This window comes from Coffea arabica, chromosome 5e (genome assembly GCF_036785885.1).
Source record: "Coffea arabica cultivar ET-39 chromosome 5e, Coffea Arabica ET-39 HiFi, whole genome shotgun sequence".
NCBI classification, from domain to species: domain Eukaryota; kingdom Viridiplantae; phylum Streptophyta; class Magnoliopsida; order Gentianales; family Rubiaceae; genus Coffea; species Coffea arabica.
In genome coordinates this window covers 33,019,557-33,040,792 of record NC_092318.1, presented here as the reverse complement: position 1 = coordinate 33,040,792, position 21,236 = coordinate 33,019,557, and the positions used below count along the sequence as shown (strand labels likewise).

The 21,236-nt window shown below is 36.4% G+C and overlaps 1 protein-coding gene across 1 annotated transcript; it reads left to right on the top strand.

The window, feature by feature from the left end:
• Positions 1–937: 937 nt before the first annotated feature.
• On the top strand, positions 938–9,003 carry LOC113743963 (uncharacterized). Its single transcript, XM_027272010.1, has 3 exons — positions 938–1,055; positions 8,306–8,352; positions 8,473–9,003. The coding sequence occupies exons 1-3, from the start codon at positions 938–940 to the stop codon at positions 9,001–9,003; spliced, it is 696 nt and encodes a 231-aa protein (XP_027127811.1).
• Positions 9,004–21,236: the final 12,233 nt, after the last annotated feature.

Below are 21,236 nucleotides of genomic sequence, written 5' to 3'. Positions count from 1 at the left end.
TCGATGTCGGAGGACAATGTTACGGCCGAAACACTATTGCTGGACAGAGCTACACGAGAACAGTTTTCCAGCTAGACTAGTTTCACAAAGAAATTCATTTGCCCAACCAAACCTTAATATTTTCCAATGAGCCTCCTCTTTTTAGCTAGATATGAACTCCAAGGCCTAGGCTAAATAGTGCTAAAATTTGAGAAGATTTGGTGGTGATTTGAGTGAGTTTTGTAGAGGAAATGTTGGAAAGTTTTCGGTTGTTCCTTTGCTGTCTGCTAGCCGGCCATGGAAGCTTGGAGAAATGAAATGTTTGGTCTGACCCTTTGGCGTACAAGGAACGCTGAACGTCTAATAGTTTAAGTGCGCAAAAGTCAATTTGCAAATAGTGCGCATACGCGTGCGTTTTGTGCTCGATTTCTCTTAAGTTTGTTGCACTAGTGCACTAAACCTCTAAGGCACTTACATTCATATAAATATTATTCATTCTTAATTGTCCCAAAATAATGGTCTAAAGTCCCTCAATTAAGCGCGCAAGTGAAAACATGTATTTCCAATTTAGGCGCGATAAAATGAAACCTTCGAGAAATTTTTATAACGATCGCACCACTACTATCGCTTGAATACTTAGGCCTAAAGTTACCTATTTTGGACCATTGTACCTATGTCCAAATTTTCGAGCTTGTTGTACTCCCAATTGGCTAGAGTTTTCAGACACGTTTTCACTTTTCACTAAACAAGCTTTTAAGAAAATAATTTTTGAGTCGAGACACTTTAAAAATATAACGAAACTATAAATCCATGAACTTAGGTCTAATAACGTTAGAAAATTTTATTCGTGGCAAAAATACAAATAAATAAATAATTAAGCCAAAATTAGGGATTTTAAAATAATAGATTTTCAAGTCCTCACAAAGGGATTGTTGATTTGTCAGAGGGTATAAGGTGAATGTTAAATGAGGAGATTGTTGATCTTTCGGAGGACATAAGGTGGGAGTTCGGAGGTTATAAGATGGTAAAACGTAGGGGATTGTTTATTGGCAGTTATAAGGTGAATATTGCTCCCTGTGAGTCTCATATCCTTTTAATGTTTAAATTATTGTTCATCCTTGTATTTACTTGAACAAATGATTGAATGGACGTATGAATGTTATTATTTATCAAGTATTTTATATTTAAATATTCCTATTACAATTAATTGTTGCACTACTAGTTTCTAAAATTGAGTATCGACTTACTTGAACCTATATTACTTGGAAAAACGTGCTTACATGTTAAATTGTGTTATTCCCTTATTTTGTCTGTTTACCTGAAATGTTCACTGGGCGTAAGCTCATCCCATGTTTTGTTTTCCTTAACAGGATTCGGATCTGAGAATACTTAAGAATACTGTTGGAATGTTTTGAGAGACTTTAAGTTTTTATTTTAGTAGAAATTGACGTACGCGGGGTATACTTATACCATAAGTTCATTCACAATCAACTTTTACATTTATAAACTCCTAAATACCCCACACGCGATTTATCGCAAGTATACGAATCGTGAGCGAGTATAGGGTATTAAGGGTCGATCCCACAGGGAAGAGTGCAATTACCGGTGTTTTTCAAACTCTTTTATTATTTAGACTACCACAAATATAAAATTTATGAAAATAACACTAGCAAGCTCCTAGAGATATGGAATTCCTTATTACTCTTGCAAATGAAGTTACCGATTAAGTGAATGCTATTATCTTGGCTAGTTATGGCATAATTTTCTTATGTATGTGAAACCTACTCTCGTAGTGAATCATCTATACTTGTAAATAAGTCATACCTACTCTCGTGGTTATAAATTAAATACAAGATCATTTCTTCTATGAAATTACATGAACAAGTTACTTAAGCCACATAGGTGCACTTCTACTCTCGTGAGTGTACTCCCTAGGTTTATCACTTCTTTGAACTAGTGTTAAATTCCAATTCTCATTGCAAATTTAACATCTTTATATAATCACAATTAATGGCCAGTTAATTATGATTAGAAAATCAAAAGTGATAGATAACTTTCTCAAAATAATATCACCAAGTAGCTAAGTAAACATCACAAACAAAATATAGCAAGTTCAACCATAACTCTAAGCAAAAACTTTAACTAAACATGAAGCAAATAAAAGAAAGATCCATACTTATATTATAACTAAACATAAGATGCAATACAAGAAATAAAGTAATAGGAGAAATGTCACCCATGTCACTTGAGCTCCATACTCTCCATTTTCATTCTCAACTTCATCTAAGTTTAGCTACAAATACAAGAAGGAAACACTACCCTAACTAATGAACTAAAAACTAGTGAAAGCTACATTTCTGGTGAGTTTCTCTAGCCTTCCCAAGTTATTTTGAATCTTGCAAGTTCATGGCTATATATAGATGAATGCAGTCAGAAAATGAGACTTGAAGCATCCTTTTTACAGCTGCTAATTGCACTTGTCATACGTTCATTCATAGCTGTAAATTATTGAAGGAGAAAACAGGTTGTACCAGCGGAGAGCAGCTATTTCTGATCAGAATCTGGCTACTTCAACTGCTATTTTCTCTATGATGACGGCTGAATTGGCTCTTGTACAAAACATATAAGTTGTAGTCCTTTGAAATAGCTTTCCAATGCATCAAGAATCATCCAATTTAGAGTTCTGAGAACCAAGATATGATAAAAATACCACTGACTGGTCAATTCCGCGTTTTCAGCTCTCAGCAGCAAACTTTTACTTCTGTATTTCGACATTTTGACCAGGAAAACAGCCGAATTGGACTTTGATGTCTTCATACCAAATGTAGATCTGTCTCTTAGCTTCAAAAATGGTTCAAGAATCATCTCAATCCAATGTATGTAGTTCAAGATATAGCCAAAATATAAAAACGTGTCAAAGCTGAACATCTTGCTTCCTTTTGACTTTAATTGCATTTCTTCTTTCACACTTCATATTCTATTTTTATCACTTTAATCCATCATCAATCATCAAATTATATTCTCAATGCACTCAATTTGATGATTGAATCAATAAACCTGTAAAATATGAAATTTTTGTCATAAAAATTCATAGAAATGCAATTTTCACACTTTAAACCACAAAATGCATATTTTCACTAGAATCTTAGTTAATTATTTATAAAAATAAATAAAACACACCAAAATTAACCAATAAAACACACTAAAAATACGTAAAATATACTCCTATCAAATACCCCCACACTTGAACCATTGCTTGTCCTCAAGCAATAAAAAATACAAACCAACAATGATTCAATTTTTGAAAATAAATATATGTGTACTATTGCACTTCATTTTCTCAAAAACAAGGTAAACAACCATTATGCAAGTACTCATAATATCAAGTAAATGAGAGCCAATTATACCACCATTATAACAAATTCAAGTTAATTTCTCATCCTTACCCAATTTCATACGCAAGTAACTCATATGGTCAATAATATGCTTCCTAAACTCATGATCATTTCTTATTCAAATTTAAAGAGGGATTTATTTATATAATATAACTAAATATTACTTAAGTTGTGAAATTGCCTTTTGACGCGAAAATCGACATTTTTAGATGAAGATTGCCGATTACTCAACACTTCACATACTCAAGTTGCCTTGCATACTCTTAATTCAAGTACCGTTTTACGCGAAAGGCGACATTTGTAAATGAAGACTCCCGGTTACTAAGTACCAGAATCATTAGAGTAGAATAACTCTTATTTTATTTTTTTCTTCTTATTTTTTTTTATTTTTTCTCTTTTTTTCTTTCCACTTTTTTTTTTGTAACAACAAAGATAATAATAATTTTCTCAAAAGAATAATCATGAGAAGAGTATTGCACTTATTGACCATATTTATCACTTAACTTATAAAATCAAATAAAGAGAAAAAAATTTCATTAAATATGCAAAAAAATAGGCATAATTTTCTCCAGTTTACAAAATATACTTTCCTATAAATGTACAAATTATAATCACATAATAGTTATTTTCAAATTAAATGAGAAAAGAAGTTTCCAAATCACATATATTTATCTCAAATATAGAAGGAATTTGAACTACTAATGGTAAGGAACTTGTTATCCCTTAGATAATTTGAAAAAAAAAAATTGAAACATTTTGAGGCAACTTTGCAATTATGGACAAGAAAAATTTTGAATTTTAACACAAGTCCAATATTTACAACTAATAAGTCAATCACATACAATGTATATAATCTCAATTCTTCCCCCCACACTTAACATGCACATTGTCCTCAATGTGTAAAAAGGAAAATTAAGAAAAAGAAAATAATACTCCCCTATTGTTGTAATTGAATATGAAGCTTCAAGGTACGTTGTTCATCTGTCTCCCATGTTTCATGCGTTCCATTTGATAACCATTAGTAATATTAACCTAAAGATAGAAAATGAGAAACAAATGAAAAATAACAAAATAACTCAGCACATAATTTAAACATGAAATCACACCAAAATAAAATAGCCAAAACATTGGGTTGCCTCCCAATAAGCGCTTATGTTTATAGTCGTTGGCTCGACTTTTTCACCTCATTTCTCAAGGAGGCTTTGTTAATGAATAATCCACCAATTTTTGTCGTGGTGGATCATTAAAAGGTGGCTTACTAACAAAAGCCACATGTTCAAATGATATGAGAGGTGGAAGAAGCATACTTATCTCAAGTGAGTCATAGATATTACCTTGAATATGCACCACTTGAGAATTCACCAAAGGAGTTGCCATAAAGGTTTCTTGGGCAACAATACCTTTAGAACCAATACTTTCAATGCACTCCTCAAGAGGGGTGAAAAATAAGTCATTAAAACTCACCTCTTGAGGTTTGAAATTAGTTTCAAAGATATTATCATGTGAAATAGATATTTACTCATTGAAACACAATTGAGATTCATTATTTTCATCAAAATGCAATCTATTATCACATACAACATTCCCACCATTCATGCTAGAATCATTTTGCAAATTATTAGAAGAAATAACTTCACACAATGTATTCAATTGCTCATGTATTCTACCAAAGTGAGAAGCTAATTCATCTATCCTTTTCTCAATCCTATTAAAACAGTTTCAGGTTGCATTTGCTAGCTTTTCTATTGTTGAATCAAATTGATTAGAAAAATTTTCTACAGCTAGCTCCCAAAATGCATTAGAATCATTAACTAATGGTTTACTTTCTAATTCCCAAGGTAGAGGTGCATTAGCTAAATTCTTTATTGCCAACTCCCAAGATGGTTTTGATTCATATTAGACACTTTCACGTCGGTAATCATAAAAATATAAAAAATCTCTATATCCACATTGATTATCCCAACCATACGTAGGAAAATTGTTCCAATTAGCACTGTATTGATCAAAACAAAGATTGTAATGCTCTAATTCATCATAATAATTCATATTTTGTACTTGTCTACATGTATTAGTAGCATGATAACCTCCACACAAGTCACAAATCACATGATAAGAATTAAAAGTATTAACATTCCTTCCTTGCTCAATTTCATGCATAATTGTATCCATTTGAACTTGTAACATCATAACATCAAATTTAGCCTTTAAGCACCTTAAACCATTTTCAAAAGACATACATTCAGTAAATTCTTGATTACCTCTATTGAAGGAGGTTTGCACTTGGTAACCATCCATTGCCAAACTTCCATTTCTCAAGTATTGTCCTCCAAATTGGCCTACCATTCTCATCACCTAAAATTGCTTTTAAACAATTTAAGAGCAAGATTAGTAAGAATAATAGGTGATAAAATACAAACAAACATTAAACACTAAAATAACAGAAAATAACATTCACCCTATAACTAATAAAATGTCTAAACTAAGAAAGTTGCTCTTCACACTGATATTGCCAAATCTTCCCCGGCAACGGCGCCAAAAACTTGACGTGCGCGGGGTATACTTATACAATAAGTTCATTCACAATTAAGTTTTATATTTATAAACTCCTAAATACCCCATACGTGATTTATCGCAAGTATACGAATCGTGAGCGAGTATAGGGTATTAAGAGTCGATCCCACAAGGAAGAGTGCAATTACCGGTATTTTTCAAACTCCTTTATTATTTAGACTACTACAAATATAAAATTTATGAAAATAACACTAGAAAGCTCCTAGAGATATGGAATTCCTTACTACTCTTGCAAATGAAGTTACCGATTAAGTGAATGCTATTATCTTGGCTAGTTATGGCGTAATTTCCTTATGTATGTGAAACCTACTCTTGTAGTGAATCATCTATACTTGTAAATAAGTCATACCTACTCTCGTAGTTATGAATTAAATACAAACTCATTTCTTCTATGAAATTACATGAACAAGTTACTTAAACCATATAGGTGCACCTCTACTCTCGTGAGTGTACTCCCTACGTTTATCACTTCTTTGAACTAGTGTTAAATTCCAATTCTCATTGCAAATTTAACACCTTTATATAATTACAATTAATGGCCAATAAATTATGATTAGAAAATCAAAAGTGATAAATAACTTTCTCAAAATAATATCACCAAGTAGCCAAGTAAACATCACAAACAAAATATAGCAAGTTCAACCATAACTCTAGGCAAAAACTTTAACTAAACATGAAGAAAATAAAAGAAAGATCCATACTTATATTATAATTAAACATAAGATGCAATACAAGAAATAAAGTGATAGGAGAAATGTCACCCATGTCACTTGAACTCCATGCTCTCCATCTTCATTCTCAACTTTATCTAAGTTTAGCTACAAATACAAGAAGGAAACACTACCCTAACTAATGAACTAAAAACTAGTGAAAGCTACATTTCTGGTGAGTTTCTCTAGCCTTCCCAAGTTATTTTGAATCTTGCAAGTCCATGGCTATATATAGATGAATACAGTCAGGAAATGAGGCTTGAAACATCCCTTTTACAGCTGCTAATTTCTTGTCATATGTTCACTCATAGCTGTAAATTATTGAAGGAGAAAACAGGTTGTACCAGTGGAGAGTAGCTATTTCTAACCAGAATCTGGCTACTTCAACTGTTGTTTTCTCTATGATGACAACTGAATTGGCTCTTGTGCAAAACATAAATAGCTTTCCAATGCATCAAGAATCATCCAATTTAGAGTTCTGAGGACCAAGATATGATAAAAATACCACTGACTGGTCAATTCCGCTTTTTCAGCTCTCAGTAGCAAACGTTTACTTCTGTATTTCGATATTTTGACCAGGAAAACAGTCGAATTGGACTTTGATGTCTTCATACCAAATGTAGATCTGTCTCTTAGCTTAAAAAATGGTTCAAGAATCATCTCAATCCAATGTATGTAGCTCAAGATATAGCTAAAATACAAAAACGTGTCAAAGCTGAACATCTTGCTTCCTTTTGACTTTAATTGCATTTCTTCTTTCACACTTCATATTCTATTTTTATCACTTTAATCCATCATCAATCATCAAATTATATTCTCAATGCACTCCATTTGATGATTGAATCAATAAACCTGTAAAATATGAAATTTTTATCATAAAAATCCATAGAAATGCAATTTTCACACTTTAAACCACAAAATGCATATTTTCAATAGAATCTTAGTTAATTATTTATAAAACTAAATAAAACACACCAAAACTAACCAATAAAACACACTAAAAATACGTAAAATATACTCCTATCAGAAATGACTGTAGTGTATATATTTTTGGGTTGTACTTAAAATAGATGCAGAATGATGAATCTTTTGTACGCGAACACATGTAATAGCTCTTGGATGTATGTAAATGTTATTTTGGGGTGTAATGAACATTATTTTGGTTAGTTTAGAAATTTCAAGTAATTCTTGTTATGGATTGTAGTGAATCCTGGCGAGAGTTGGGCAAGCGGTCCGCTGACCCCTCTGGTTCGCTTTTGGGGAAAGTGGGGCTGTCACACAGAAAAGAAGTTTATCCCTGGTTGATAGGTTTCTATGGAATAGTATCTCCGTTAAAAATCTCCTTCTTAGCTCGGAAAGTGGTGCATAATATGGTTCCGGTGAATTTAAATCTAAAAAAGCGGGGTATCATGCTGACATCTAGGTGTAGCTGTTGTTCTTTGCATGAAGAATCCTTGACCCACCTATTCGTTACTAGGGCAGTAGCGGAGCATGTTTGGAGTTTCTTCCGAAGACGGTTTGGTATCCTTCACACTAGATCACGATCAATCTCGGTAGAGTGTCTATCTTGGTTTGTGTCTACCTCATCGGTTTTAGCAAATCACATAAGGTTTGTCATTCTGTGTTTAATTTTATGGTGCCTATGAAAAGTGCGGAATAAGTCACGGTTTGACGATGCTCGCTTTGAGATGCAAGAGGTAATTTTGACGGTGGGAAGTTTGGTTGAGCAATTAGTACGGGCTAAGGTGTTTTCTCCATTGCATTTCAATGGTGACTTAGATGATCCTTGGGCAACATTTGTTACTAAGCTACCGTAGGTAACTCGACGGTTGGTGATCTCCTGGAAGCGGCCCCTGCAGGGTGCTGTCAAGTTGAATACGGACGCCAGTGTCTCAAAAGGGAAAGCTTCAGGAGGAGGACTGCTAAGGGACCATGAGGGCAAATTGATCTTTGCATTCTACAAGGAGATCTGGGAGGTCGATGTGCTGATGGCTAAAAGTTTGGCATTGCTGCATGGTCTACAATTGTATAAAAGGACTCGGGTTCAGAATCTATTGGTAGAAGTGGATTCAGCGGGGTTAGTTCAATTGTTGGAAACAAGAAGTCTGACAAAGGGGCCGTTATGTAGCTCTCTACGACGGATTCAGGAATTGCTTCGGAGCTTGCACTCTACAGTTACTCACATATTCTGGGAAGCGAACAGTGCGGCGGACAAATTAGCAATGATGGAGGCTCAGGATGATTTTCCTAGTGCTGCAATTCAACAACTCTCGAGGGGTATTAGAGCGACTATACTTTTGGTTAGTAGGGAAATTCCTTTGGTTGGAACACAAGTTGTGAGAGAATAGATCTCTTGGTTTCTACTTTTCACTATATCAGTGTAACTTGGTGTTATTAATAAATTGGGGGTTGGTGTCCCCACCCTAGGGACGGGGTTTTGCCAAAAAAAAAATTCATATTAAAAAATAGGAGGGTGTGTAATTAACTAATTAACAAAACTATCCTTGAAGCCATAATTTTTTATTTGACAAAAATTAAATACTCTTAATAGTAAGGATACAAATAAAAGGTTAGAAAATATTAAAAGTGTGTTAACACGACATGATAGTGCACCCAACCCTTGACTTTATAATTTATATAGATAGTGTAAAAAAGGTTTAATCTTTCCTGTACTGATAATAGATATTCTAGTCATGTGGATGCATCATATGTACAAAATTTCAAGATGAATTCAAATTTAGATTACTTGTCATGCTTATACATTGTCACTTATACTTATTTATTTAGTGAGTTTTGAGTTAATAGATTTGAATGGCTCATTTAAATCTAAATGTATATTAAAACTCAACTGTTCATGGGGTTAAGTAAATCCACTAATTATTTTTAAAGTTTGTTAGACATATTTACTATTATTTTCTTTTCTTTTAGTTTTTCCCTACTCTTTCTTTCTCCTTATTTAAAAAATTCAAGCAAAGTTTTCAATTATAATGTAACTAATTTCTCGTGTTAATACCTAAACCTTTTTAACTCTTGTAATATTTCATCAGCTGAAACTCATCACGATCACCATTTGTATGATGTCTAGAATGTTTTTGAAACATCTTCAATTATTGGGCCATTTTAAGATGACTAAATTTGCAAAAGGGGCCTCTGTTGTAATTTCAAAATGTTTTCTACCATCGTTTTTTTTTTGTCCCACAATAGGCTTTCACCCATTTACCGTATATCTTTTGGCTACCTCTCTCTACGGGCCTCCACTAAGCACTGTTGACTTTCTCTTTGTTGGGTTTGTGGGCCAACCCATTTGTGGACCAACCCACTTATACAACACTTGAGGGTTTCTCAAGTTCAAATAGAGAGTAGCAGCAGCAAGAAGAAATAAGAGCTTCGGTCCTTCGTGCAAGAGGAAAAGGAAAAAAGGCCAGCCGCCATTTTTTTTAGTGAGACGAAGAGAGAGAAAGGGCTAGAGAGAGAGAGAGGCTTCAAGGTCTTGATTGGAGGGCGATTCCAAGCCCGATTGAGATGAAATTTTACACACGTGGTTCTCTCATCAAGCTTTACTCATCTACCGATTCAGATTTCAGATTTTCTCTTCGTTTGGTAACACCTTTTCAAACCCACTTCTTTGACAGTTGTAGTTTTTGGGGGGTGATTTTGTAGCAAATTGGCTTGGTTGATATTGGGGCTATTATTGTCATCTGAATATTTCGAATAGACCCGTGTATTCCCATTATTGTGATAGTGGAGATTTTTTGACTGGACTAAGTCCCGTGGTTTTTCCCAATTGGGTTTTTCACGTAAAAATCTTGGTGTCCTGTGCCCTTTTATTTTTCTTGCATTTTATTATCACTATTGGTATTATCACTTGGTGATTTGGTTTATTCCTATTTTAACTGGTACTTGGGGAAAGAGAAATTTATCCTGGGCTAACTCTGATATTGTGTGCTGTACTAGTACCCCTTTCCCAATAAATGGTATCAGAGCAGTCAGGTTAGACTGCTCAATTGTACCTGTTAAAAATGGATGATTCGGATAGTGGTTGCATGATAAAATTAAATGCTACTAATTATTCGATTTGAAAGTCTAGAATGGAAGACTATCTGTATTGTAGAGATTTGTTTGAACCTGCTCTAGGGGATAAATGTAGACCAAGTGATATGAGTGATGAAAAATGGGCTAATATGCACAGGAAAACTGTTGGTAATATTAGAAAATGGATTGGTCAAAGTATTTTTCAACATTTTGCTAATGACACCAGAGCTGATATATTATGGAAAAGACTTGAGAGTATGTATGAAAGAAAGACAGGTTTGAATAAGGCCAGTTGTTTGAAGCAGATTACTCGAATGAGATATAAGGATGGGGAAGATATGACTGAACACTTGAGTAATTTTTAGGGATTGATAAACCAGGCAACTACATTAAATTTGAATCTGGATGATGAAGTGCAGGCTTTATTATTATTCAGTTCACTACCAGATAGTTGGAAAATCATGGTGGTCTCCATCAGTAATTCAGCTCCGAATGGTGTGTTGACCATGGCTATTGCAAAAGAGGCCGTAATGAATGAAGAGTTCAGGAGAAAGGAACAAGAAATTGTCTATGAGTCCCAGACCCTGGTGACAGAAAAGAAAGAAAGAAGAGGAAGAAGTAAAAGTAGAGGACCCCATAACAGGAATGACAAATCCAGAGGCAGATCTGAGTCGCAAAAAAATGTTGCATGCTATTATTGTAAAAAGAATGGGCATTATATGAAGGAGTGCAGAATCCTAAAACGGGATCAGGCTGAGAAAAAGGGTAAGGCGAAGGAAAAAGATGATGAGGACACTACAGCAGTTGTGGCAGCTCATGATGACATGTTTGTGTTCTGTGATGATGGTCAGGTGAATATTATTCACTATGACAGTGATTGGGTAGTTGATTCAGGTGCATCATACCATGTTACTCCTCACAGGCATTTTTTCTCAACCTACACCGAAGGAGATTTCGGACGTGTTAGGATGGAAAATGAGGTCTCATGCAAAGTTGTTGGCATGGGAGACATATACTTGGACACAGATACCGGGTGTCAGTTGATATTGAGAAATGTCCGACATGTTCCTGATATTCGACTTTGCCTTATTTCTACAGGAAAACTTGACGATGAGGGCTATTATAGCTCGCAAGGTGGAAGCAAATGGAAACTCAGCAAAGGAAATCTCGTTGTTGCCAGAGGAAAGAAGCACAGTACCCTCTACGTGATGCAAGCCAAGTTGAAGAAGAGAAAAGTCAATGCAGTTCATGATTCATCAATTGACTTGTGGTATAGGCAACTTGGGCACATAGGTGAAAAAGGGATTCAGACACGTTCGCAAACAGTTCCTACCTGAAATTAGAGGTAATGCACTTAAACCTTGTGTTGACTGCATTTATGGGAAACAACACAGAGTTGCATTTCAAAATTTTCCTCCATCTAGAAAATTGAATCCTTTAGAATTGGTGCACACTGATGTCTACTATATGAAAGATAAGTCTCTTGGTGGTGCTGTTTATTTTGTAACATTTATTGATGACTTTGCTAGAAAGGTTTGGTGTTTTGCTTTGAAATCCAAAGATCAGGTTTTGGATGTGTTTAAAGACTTTCACAGCAAAGTTGAAAGAGAGACTGGCAAGCAATTAAAGTGTGTACGTGCTAATAATGGTGGTGAGTACAGAGGACCATTTGAAATCTATTGCAAGTCTCGTGGGATCAGATTGGAGAAGACTGTGCCAAAAACTCCTCAAGAGAATGGAGTAGCAGAGAGGATGAACAGATCCATCACTGAACGGGTCAGATGTATGCTCTCTAATGCTAAATTGCCAAAATCCTTCTGGTGTGAGGCAATGAGGGCTGCGGTCAATTTAATTAATCTTTCTTTATCAGTTCCTCTAGATGGTGACATCCCAAAAAGAGTATGGATGGGAAAAGATATATCTTTTAAGCACTTGAGAATTTTTGGTTGCCGGGCATTTGTTCATATTCCTAAAGATGAAAGGTCAAAACTTGATGTAAAATCAAAGCAGTGCATTTTCTTGGGTTATGAATATGAAGATTTTGGTTATAGGTTGTATGATCCTATTGAGAAGAAGGTGATCAGGAGCAGAGATGTTGTCTTCTTTGAAGATCAAACCATTGAAGACATTGATAAAGGTGACAACTCAAAATCCTCAGATGACATTCCTGCTAGCTCAAATTCAGATCCAGATCCAATTCCAGTACCTGTTGATTTTAATCAAGGGGGAGCTGAGACAGAGCAGAGAGAGGATATTAATGACGGTGATAATCCTACTACTGATGAACCTGAGCATGAGGCACCACCCACTCCACCACCGCCATCACAAGATGAGGTTAGGAGATCTACTAGAGAGAGGAGACTTTCTAACAGATATAATCCTCATGAATATGTATTGTTGACAGATGGAGGAGAGCCAGAGTCCTACGGTGAGGCTCTAGAGCATGAGAATAAAGAAGATTGGTTGCGAGCCATGCAAGAGGAAATTGTGTCCCTACATGAGAATCATACTTATGATTTAGTGAAACTACCTAAGGGTAAGAGAGCTCTAAAGAACAAATGGGTTTACAGGTTGAAAACTCAGGAGCACACCTTACAACCAAAGTATAAAGCAAGATTGATTGTGAAGGGATTCAGTCAAAAGAAAGGTATAGATTTTGAAGAAATCTTCTCTCCTGTGGTAAAAATGTCCTCAATTCAAGTTGTTCTTGGTATTGCAGCCAGTTTGAATTTGGAGATCGAGCAACTTGATGTGAAGACAGCCTTCCTGCATGGCGACTTGGAAGAGGAGATCTACATGGAGCAACCGTAGGGGTTCAAAGAAAGTGGTAAGGAAAATCTTGTATGCCGTCTCAAGAAGACCTTGTATGGGTTGAAACAGGCACCGAGACAGTGGTATAAGAAGTTGGATTCCTTCATGACAGACCATGGGTACCACAGGACTACATCTGATCACTGTGTTTATGTGAAAAACTTTTCAGATGGTGATTTTGTTATTCTCTTGTTATATGTTGATGACATGTTGATTGTTGGTCGTGATACTGTGAAGGTTGACAGGTTGAAAAAGGAGTTAAGTAAATCTTTTGCAATGAAGGATTTGGGTCAGGCTAGACAGATACTGGGGATGAAAATCTCACGAGACAGGCAAAATGGGAAGCTTTGGTTATCTCAAGAAAAATACATTGAGAAAGTGCTCAACAGGTTTAACATGAGCAATGCTAAGGAAGTCTCAACTCCACTTGTAGGTCACTTTAAACTGAATATCAAGCAGTATCCTACAAGTGAGAAAGATAAAGAAGACATGAAGAAGGTTCCTTATGCTTCGGCCGTTGGTAGCTTGATGTATGCTATGATTTGCACCAGACCAGATATTGCTCACGCAGTTGGAGTAGTCAGTCGGTATCTCTCTAATCCTGGTAAGGAGCATTGGAATGCTGTCAAATGGATTCTCAGGTATCTCAAGGAAACTTCTAGATTGTGTCTATGTTTCGGCAATGGTAAAACTATACTAGACGGATACACTGATGCAGACATGGCAGGTGATCTTGATAATAGGAAGTCCATATCTGGGTACTTGATGATTTTTACAGGGAGAGCAGTGTCATGGCAAAGTAAGTTACAGAAATGTATCGCTCTTTCTAGTACGGAGGCAGAGTATATTGCAACCACTGAAGCATGCAAGGAGACTCTTTGGTTGCAGAAATTCCTTCAAGTGTTGGGTATGAAACAAGAGAAGTATAACCTTTATTGTGACAGTCAGAGCGCTATTCATTTGTGTAAGAACTCTACATTTCACTCTCGATCCAAACACATTGATGTGAGATATCATTGGATTCGGGAAGTACTGGATTCCAAGTTGTTGACACTTGAGAAGGTGCATACAGATGATAATGGTGCTGACATGTTTACCAAGGCTTTGCCTAAGGAAAATCTCTTGTTTTGTAGACAAGAAGCAGGTTTGGTGGAACCCCCCAAATGAGCTGGAGGGGGAGATTGTTGGGTTTGAGGGCCAGCCCATTTGTGGGCCAACCCACTTATACAACACTTGAGGGTTTCTCAAGTTCAAATAGAGAGTAGCAGCCGCAAGAAGAAATAAGAGCTTCGGTCCTTCGTGCGAGAGGAAAAGGAAAAAAAGCCAGCCGCCATTTTTTTGAGTGAGACGAAGAGAGAGAAAGAGCTAGAGAGAGAGAGGCTTCAAGGTCTTGATTGGAGGGCGATTCCAAACTCGATTGAGACGAAATTTTACACACGTGATTCTCTCATCAAGCTTTACTCATCTACCGATTCAGATTTCGAATTTTCTCTTCGTTTGGTAACACCTTTTCAAACCCACTTCTTTGACAGTTGTAGTTTTTGGGGGGGTGATTTTGTAGCAGATTGGCTTGGTTGATATTGGTGTTATTATTGTCATCTGAATATTTCGAATAGACCTGTGTATTCCCATTATTGTGATAGTGGAGATTTTTTGACTGGACTAGGTCCCGTGGTTTTTTCCAATTGGGTTTTCCACGTAAAAATCTTGGTGTCCTGTGCCATTTTATTTTTCTTGCATTTTATTATCACTATTGGTATTATCACTTGGTGATTTGGTTTATTCCTATTTTAACTGGTACTTGGGGAAAGAGAAATTTATCCTGGGCTAATTCTGATATTGTGTGCTGTACTAGTACCCATTTCCCAACACTCTTATTGGTTCTGCCCACGGTAAATGGAAATAATCACTTTTCATCGTAGCCAGAACTGTACATTCATTGTGTCAAAAGTGTACATGAATTACCCCATGTATGACCCTCAATCCGTGTAGTGGTAGGAAATGGCTTGCTGGCAAATTTAATGTAATTCAATTGCAGTTCACTTGACTATTCTTGGTGCTGGGGTCTTCATCTTCTTTCATTGAATGCGGGGGCCTGTTGCGTGGGAAAAAAAACAAATGATTGTATGAATAGTAGTGTACAGCATCCAGCCAACAGGGACAAGAAACTATTTTCACAACCAAGTTACAATAAAGAAAGGATTAATAACTGCTACGATGAGCACAGCAGAAACAGGAGACCAGACGAGACTTCCCCAGCAACTAGATGAAATAGATGGCATTCTGAGATTAAGATTTGCTATACCCAAGAGCAAAGACAGCCCTCGAATAGGGATCAGAGCAACTGTCTCTTTGAGCAATCAACAACTGATGAGAGGTTGGGCTTTACAGGAAAGATGTTCTGGTCATAAGCTAATTGATGAACTAACAGCTATCAAACTCCTCCTGATGAGTAAAGTTGCAGTTCACAATTTTGAGAAGATAGAAGTTCATGTCCAGAATAAGCAGACGTTCCATCTCATCTAGTAGCTAAAATCTCAGGATATGCGAGCGGTAACACTGTTGGAGGATATTCACTGCCTTAGGAACCTGTTTCGTATATGCTCCTTTTGCTTAGGTAACAGGAATATTAACCATATTAGTCATACAATTAGCGCTCATGCGTTAGACTTTTTGTTGATCAGGAATTTTGGATTCCTTAGTGATAGTTATCACTGATTGTATAGTCCCCTCAAGTCTTTACTTGAAATTGTAAAGTGTTTGTTCATCTATAAAAGCACTTATCGTTTCGGAAAAAAAAAATCTTTCTTATACAATTAGTGTATATACCAACCAATTTGGATGCATCTTATATTATCTTAATTTGAATTTGAAAATCAAAATTGTCTATATGATATGTATCTAAACAAGCTAGTGCATATGCCATCAATGCATGAAAACTTTAATCTTCCTATTCTCTTCCCACTTCTTAAACCTTTCGCTTCTCTTGTTTGGAAAAAACGGCAAAAACTTTACCTAAAATGTAAAGGGTTAATTGCGCTAAACCACAATAAAGAAAAGAACTAATAAGATAAACTTCGACACCACAAACACAAGCTTCTACCCAAAAATGTTTCCTATAATACCACATTGTCTATGTACCATCTTTGAGATCAAATAACAATAAGGATTAGATTTGTTAATTGCATAAGTGATTTCCAAATTAGTAATTGTAAAAATTGGCCAATAAAACTAAAGATTTTTTTTAATGGGTGTCCAACGGACACTCGTTAACACACCTAAATTCTACCCAATCTATCATATATATATATACCACTAACAATTATTACCATCCTTTGTATTTATATACTTTCCCTAATTAATCTTATCTTTTCGAAAGTTTAATACCTAAATTACATCTTTGGGCATTGGTTATGCAGACACCAAAATTTTCATTTTATTTAATTCAATTTTAGCTTTATTTCTTATTATTTATTCTTATTTTTATTTTATTTTATTTTATTTTAGTTGACTAGGTTTGTAAAATGATAGTTAGTGTTTATTTATTTTAGTAAATTAGGTTCATCATTTTTTCTGTTTAAAACATTTTTGCATTAAATTTCTGAAAAAAGAAAAATCTCACAAAAATTTGTTTTCAATCTTTTTAAGTTCAATTTCTTCCAAATAAAATTTGCAAGGTAATTTTGTTTTGAAAAACAAAATAAAAAAATAAAAGAAAATGCAAAAATATGTGGAACACATACACAATAGCTAGGTAGAGTGCATGCAAATGGTACAAGTGTTCTCATTTTTTTGTTGACACCACAACATCTAGAGGATAAGTGGCTTGGACACTTGGAAACCTAGAAAAAATTTGAAAAAAAAAACAAACAAAAGAAAAAGGAAAAACAAGGGAGAAGCTACGGGAATCAGGGAGGAGGAACCAAGCAAAGAAAAAAGGGTTTTGAGCTGAGAAACGAAGCAAGAAAAAGAGGGGGGGTTGCGGAAGGAAAGAAAGAGCAAGGAAGCAAAGAAAAAGCATCGGGCAGCAAGGAGATTGAGAGGAAGAAACAACAGAAAGAAAAGAGAGGAAGAAACCAGAAAAGAAAACAAGGAGAGAGAGCTACGGGAAGTAAAAGAGACAAGCGAGGGAGGAGAGAAAAAGAGGGAGTGTGATGGTATCAAACAGTAACTAGGCAACAGAGCAGCTTCCAATGGATTGGTTTATGAGACTAGTGCAGAACAAAAGATTAATAACAGGAAGAATCAATAACGAACTGATGAATAACCCAATGAATTGATATTGATATTGATCAAATAAGTAGATTACAGAATTGGCGGAAAGAGGAAAGGAAATGACAGAATGAAGGAAAACAGAAAGAGAAAATGCTCAGGGAATGATCCCTTACAATAGCTAACAAAATCCTCCCCTTTCTACTACTGATCCTATCTTTATATAGAGTTAGCTAATAACTAGCTCCTCTATCGCTTCCTAATCCAGCTCAGCCATGTGAGGGTTAACAGAATCCGTTGTAGAGCCGCTTGCTCAGAAGCTCACGTTGCTTGAGCTTGTTCCCAGGAAAGGCGTGATTCTTATCCCCACGCCTCCACCTGCAATCTTCTTTATTTTGCACGTCTTCTTTACTTCATAAAGGCGTGATGCCAGTATTCCACGTCTGCCGTTTGCTTGAAGTTACTTACTTGAAGGCGCGGTACTTAATTTCACGTTTTTAGCTTCTCTTAGCTAACTTCTGCTCCATGACAATTGCTCCTCCTTCAATCAATCTTGTCCTCAAGATTGAAATTCAGGGAATTCCCTCCTTATTTTCTCTGCATCCTCTCAAGTAGCTTCAGCAGGAGTGGTTCCCCACCAGTGAATGAGCCAGTGTACTGTTGCTGCATTTCTCCTCTTGATGCTCCTGCAATCCAGGATTGCTGCTGGTGCCACCCTTAAATGTCCCTTTTCATCTAAGTTTGGTAACTGGAGCACCGGAGTTGTATTTTCCCCTACTTTTCTCTTTAGCAAGGATACATGAAACACAGGGTGAATCTTGGACCTTTCAGGTAGCTTAAGTTTATATGCTACCTCTCCTATCTTCTGAACCACTTGATAAGGGCCAAAATATTTAGCAGACAGCTTAGTGTTGCTCCTCAGCTCCACAGACATTTGTCTATATGGCTGTAACCTCAAGTAGACCCAATCCCCTACATTGAATGACCTTTCACTCCTACTTTGGTCAGCATAAAACTTTATTCTGTTTTGAGCTTCCTGCAAGTTGGTTTCGAGAATTCCATCCATCCTTTGTCGATCCTTCAGATGATCCTCCACTGTTGCTACTCTAGAATGAGAGTAGGGTTCTATTGCCAACTGAGGAGGAGCCATTCCATACAAGGCCTCGAATGGACTCATCTGAATGGCTGTGTGGTAGGTAGTGTTATACCACCACTTAGCAAGGGAGAGCCATGCATTCCATCTTTTTGGCTCCAAATGTGTCATACACCTTAAGTACATTTCCAGCACTTGATTTACCCTCTCAGATTGGCCATCTGTTTGGGGATGATAGGCAGTGCTTAATTTCAAGTCCGTACCCAACAAGGTGAAGAGTTCAGTCCAGAATTGACTGGTGAACACTTTGTCTCTGTCAGATAGCATGCTTAAAGGAATCCCATGTAGCTTGCAGATGTGATCCAAAAAGAGTCTGGCTACCATGGGAGTATCAAAAGGATGTGAGAGGCTGATGAAATGGGCTGATTTGGTGAGTCTGTCCACCACCACCATAATAGTGTCCTTTTTTCTCTGATATTGCAGCCCTTCAATAAAATCCATTGTGACATGACTCCATGAGTACTGTGGTACAGGAAGAGGTTGCAGGAGTCCAGGATAAGCAACGTGCTCATCCTTACATTTCTTGCATGTGTCACACTGTAATATGGTATCCTTGATATCCCTGTGCATCCCTGGCCAATGGAACAGCTGCTTGGCTCTTAAGTAGCTAGCCTGGATTCCAGAATGACCTCCAAGTTGTGAACCATGTATTGCAGCAATGATTTTCTTCCTTACATCTCCTTTTGAGCCAAACACTATCCTGCCCTTGTATCTGAGCACTCCATCCTGATAAGAGTGTTCTGATGTGTGACGGCCCCATCTCTCCTTAAGGCGAACCAAAGGAGTCAACAGACCGCCTGCCCAACTCTCGCCGGGACTCACTCACTCACTACAATCCTCAATTCAATTACAATATAAATCTCAAATATGCATCAAATGTTCCTCAAATGCACATATCATAAGCGAAGCAATACTTCTCAATTGCACTACAAACTAAAACCTCAAGAGATGAAAAGCAATACAAATACCCCGAATAACACAAAGGTCCTTAGTTCTCACATAATTACAAGTACAATTGCAGTCTCAAATATTACACAAGGTCGAACTAAAACTTCAACGGTACAGGAGATAATCCAACCATTCACATGGAGCACTTTAATATCAATGCTTCCGTCACTTCAAGCCCTGTGGAGGGGAATAAAATAGTTTTGGGGTGAGCTAGAATCTCAGCGAGTAACCAGTAAAAGCAGTCATCAAATCAGTTTCTCAATAGTTCATTTCAATGATGTCATGAATCAGTAATCCAATGTACGTTTATCGCTCTCGTGAGCCAGTGAAATCATTGTACTTAGCATCCAACGCTCAAATAGATCATTTAACATTGAAACGGTGATAGGGAGCCCGCTGGTGCTCCAGATGAACATTAAACGTTGGTGGAAACGTTGGTTCTAAGCACTGGACTTCCCAAGAACTCATTGAAGCCAAATCATGTCATGAACTCACATGCAAACACACATGATATGCAATCGAGTAAATAATGCAAGAAACAGTTCATAAGTAGATTTGAAAATAGTTTGGGGTCACTCACCAACACGGTTCACAATCCATCATAGACAGTTCCTCGATCAAGTCCAAGCTTTTCAACTCAAACTCAAAGCCCAAACATTCTCAAAGATCGGACAGCATTTCCCCTTATTTTCTTTATTTTCCCAACCTACAAACATTCACCAAATCCATAACTATCAACCACAATCACCTATACGATTAACAAGCAATAAAAGACATCCAATTGGGCCACAAAACCCTTCAATTAAAGCCAATTGCAAGCTTAAAAGCCCACCATTAGAAAACCCCCAAATTAAACCCTAGAAACCGGAATTTTCGCACAAATCAGAAATTTTCCGCAAACAATCGTATCCAACGTATACAAGTTCCATTTTATACCACAACAAGCTATCATTCCAAGACCAATGAACCATAATCATATAAAATCAGAAAAATCCCCAATAACTCAGAAATTGGTCCAACTCTTCTTAAAATCATAAAATCATCCACAATATAGCATCTCTAACTTTTACAAGCCACTAATTACCCAAGATTAGAACCAAAAGAGAATTTCTTAACAACTCACCTTATAACTCAAGAAAGATAGCACCTTAAAGCTTCCCCTTCCAAAACAACTCCACCAAAAGCTTTAAACCTCCTTTGTACATACTTGTATGGAGTATTTGCCAAAACCATCGGTGAAATCTCAAGATTTGGACAAGAAATTAAAACTAGAAAAATGAAGAACTTTGCTCTCTTATTTCTCTCCCAAACAGCCGGCCAAGCAAGGAGCAAAAAGTGAAGATATTTTAGCCAAAAACAAGATAAGAAGGAAGAAAATTAGCTGTTCAAAATTGATGGCCGACATGCCACATCACAATCCGACCG

What these genes read in the sequence shown, in the direction of transcription:
- LOC113743963 (XM_027272010.1), top strand. Translation starts at nt 938, where the DNA reads ATGTTAAATGAGGAGATTGTTGATCTTTCGGAGGACATAAGGTGGGAG. An exon ending in TAAGGTGAATATTGCTCCCT is followed by an intron (nt 1,056 to 8,305) that starts GTGAGTCTCATA and finishes GCCTATGAAAAG; the next exon opens with TGCGGAATAAGTCACGGTTT. An exon ending in CTCGCTTTGAGATGCAAGAG is followed by an intron (nt 8,353 to 8,472) that starts GTAATTTTGACG and finishes AAGCTACCGTAG; the next exon opens with GTAACTCGACGGTTGGTGAT.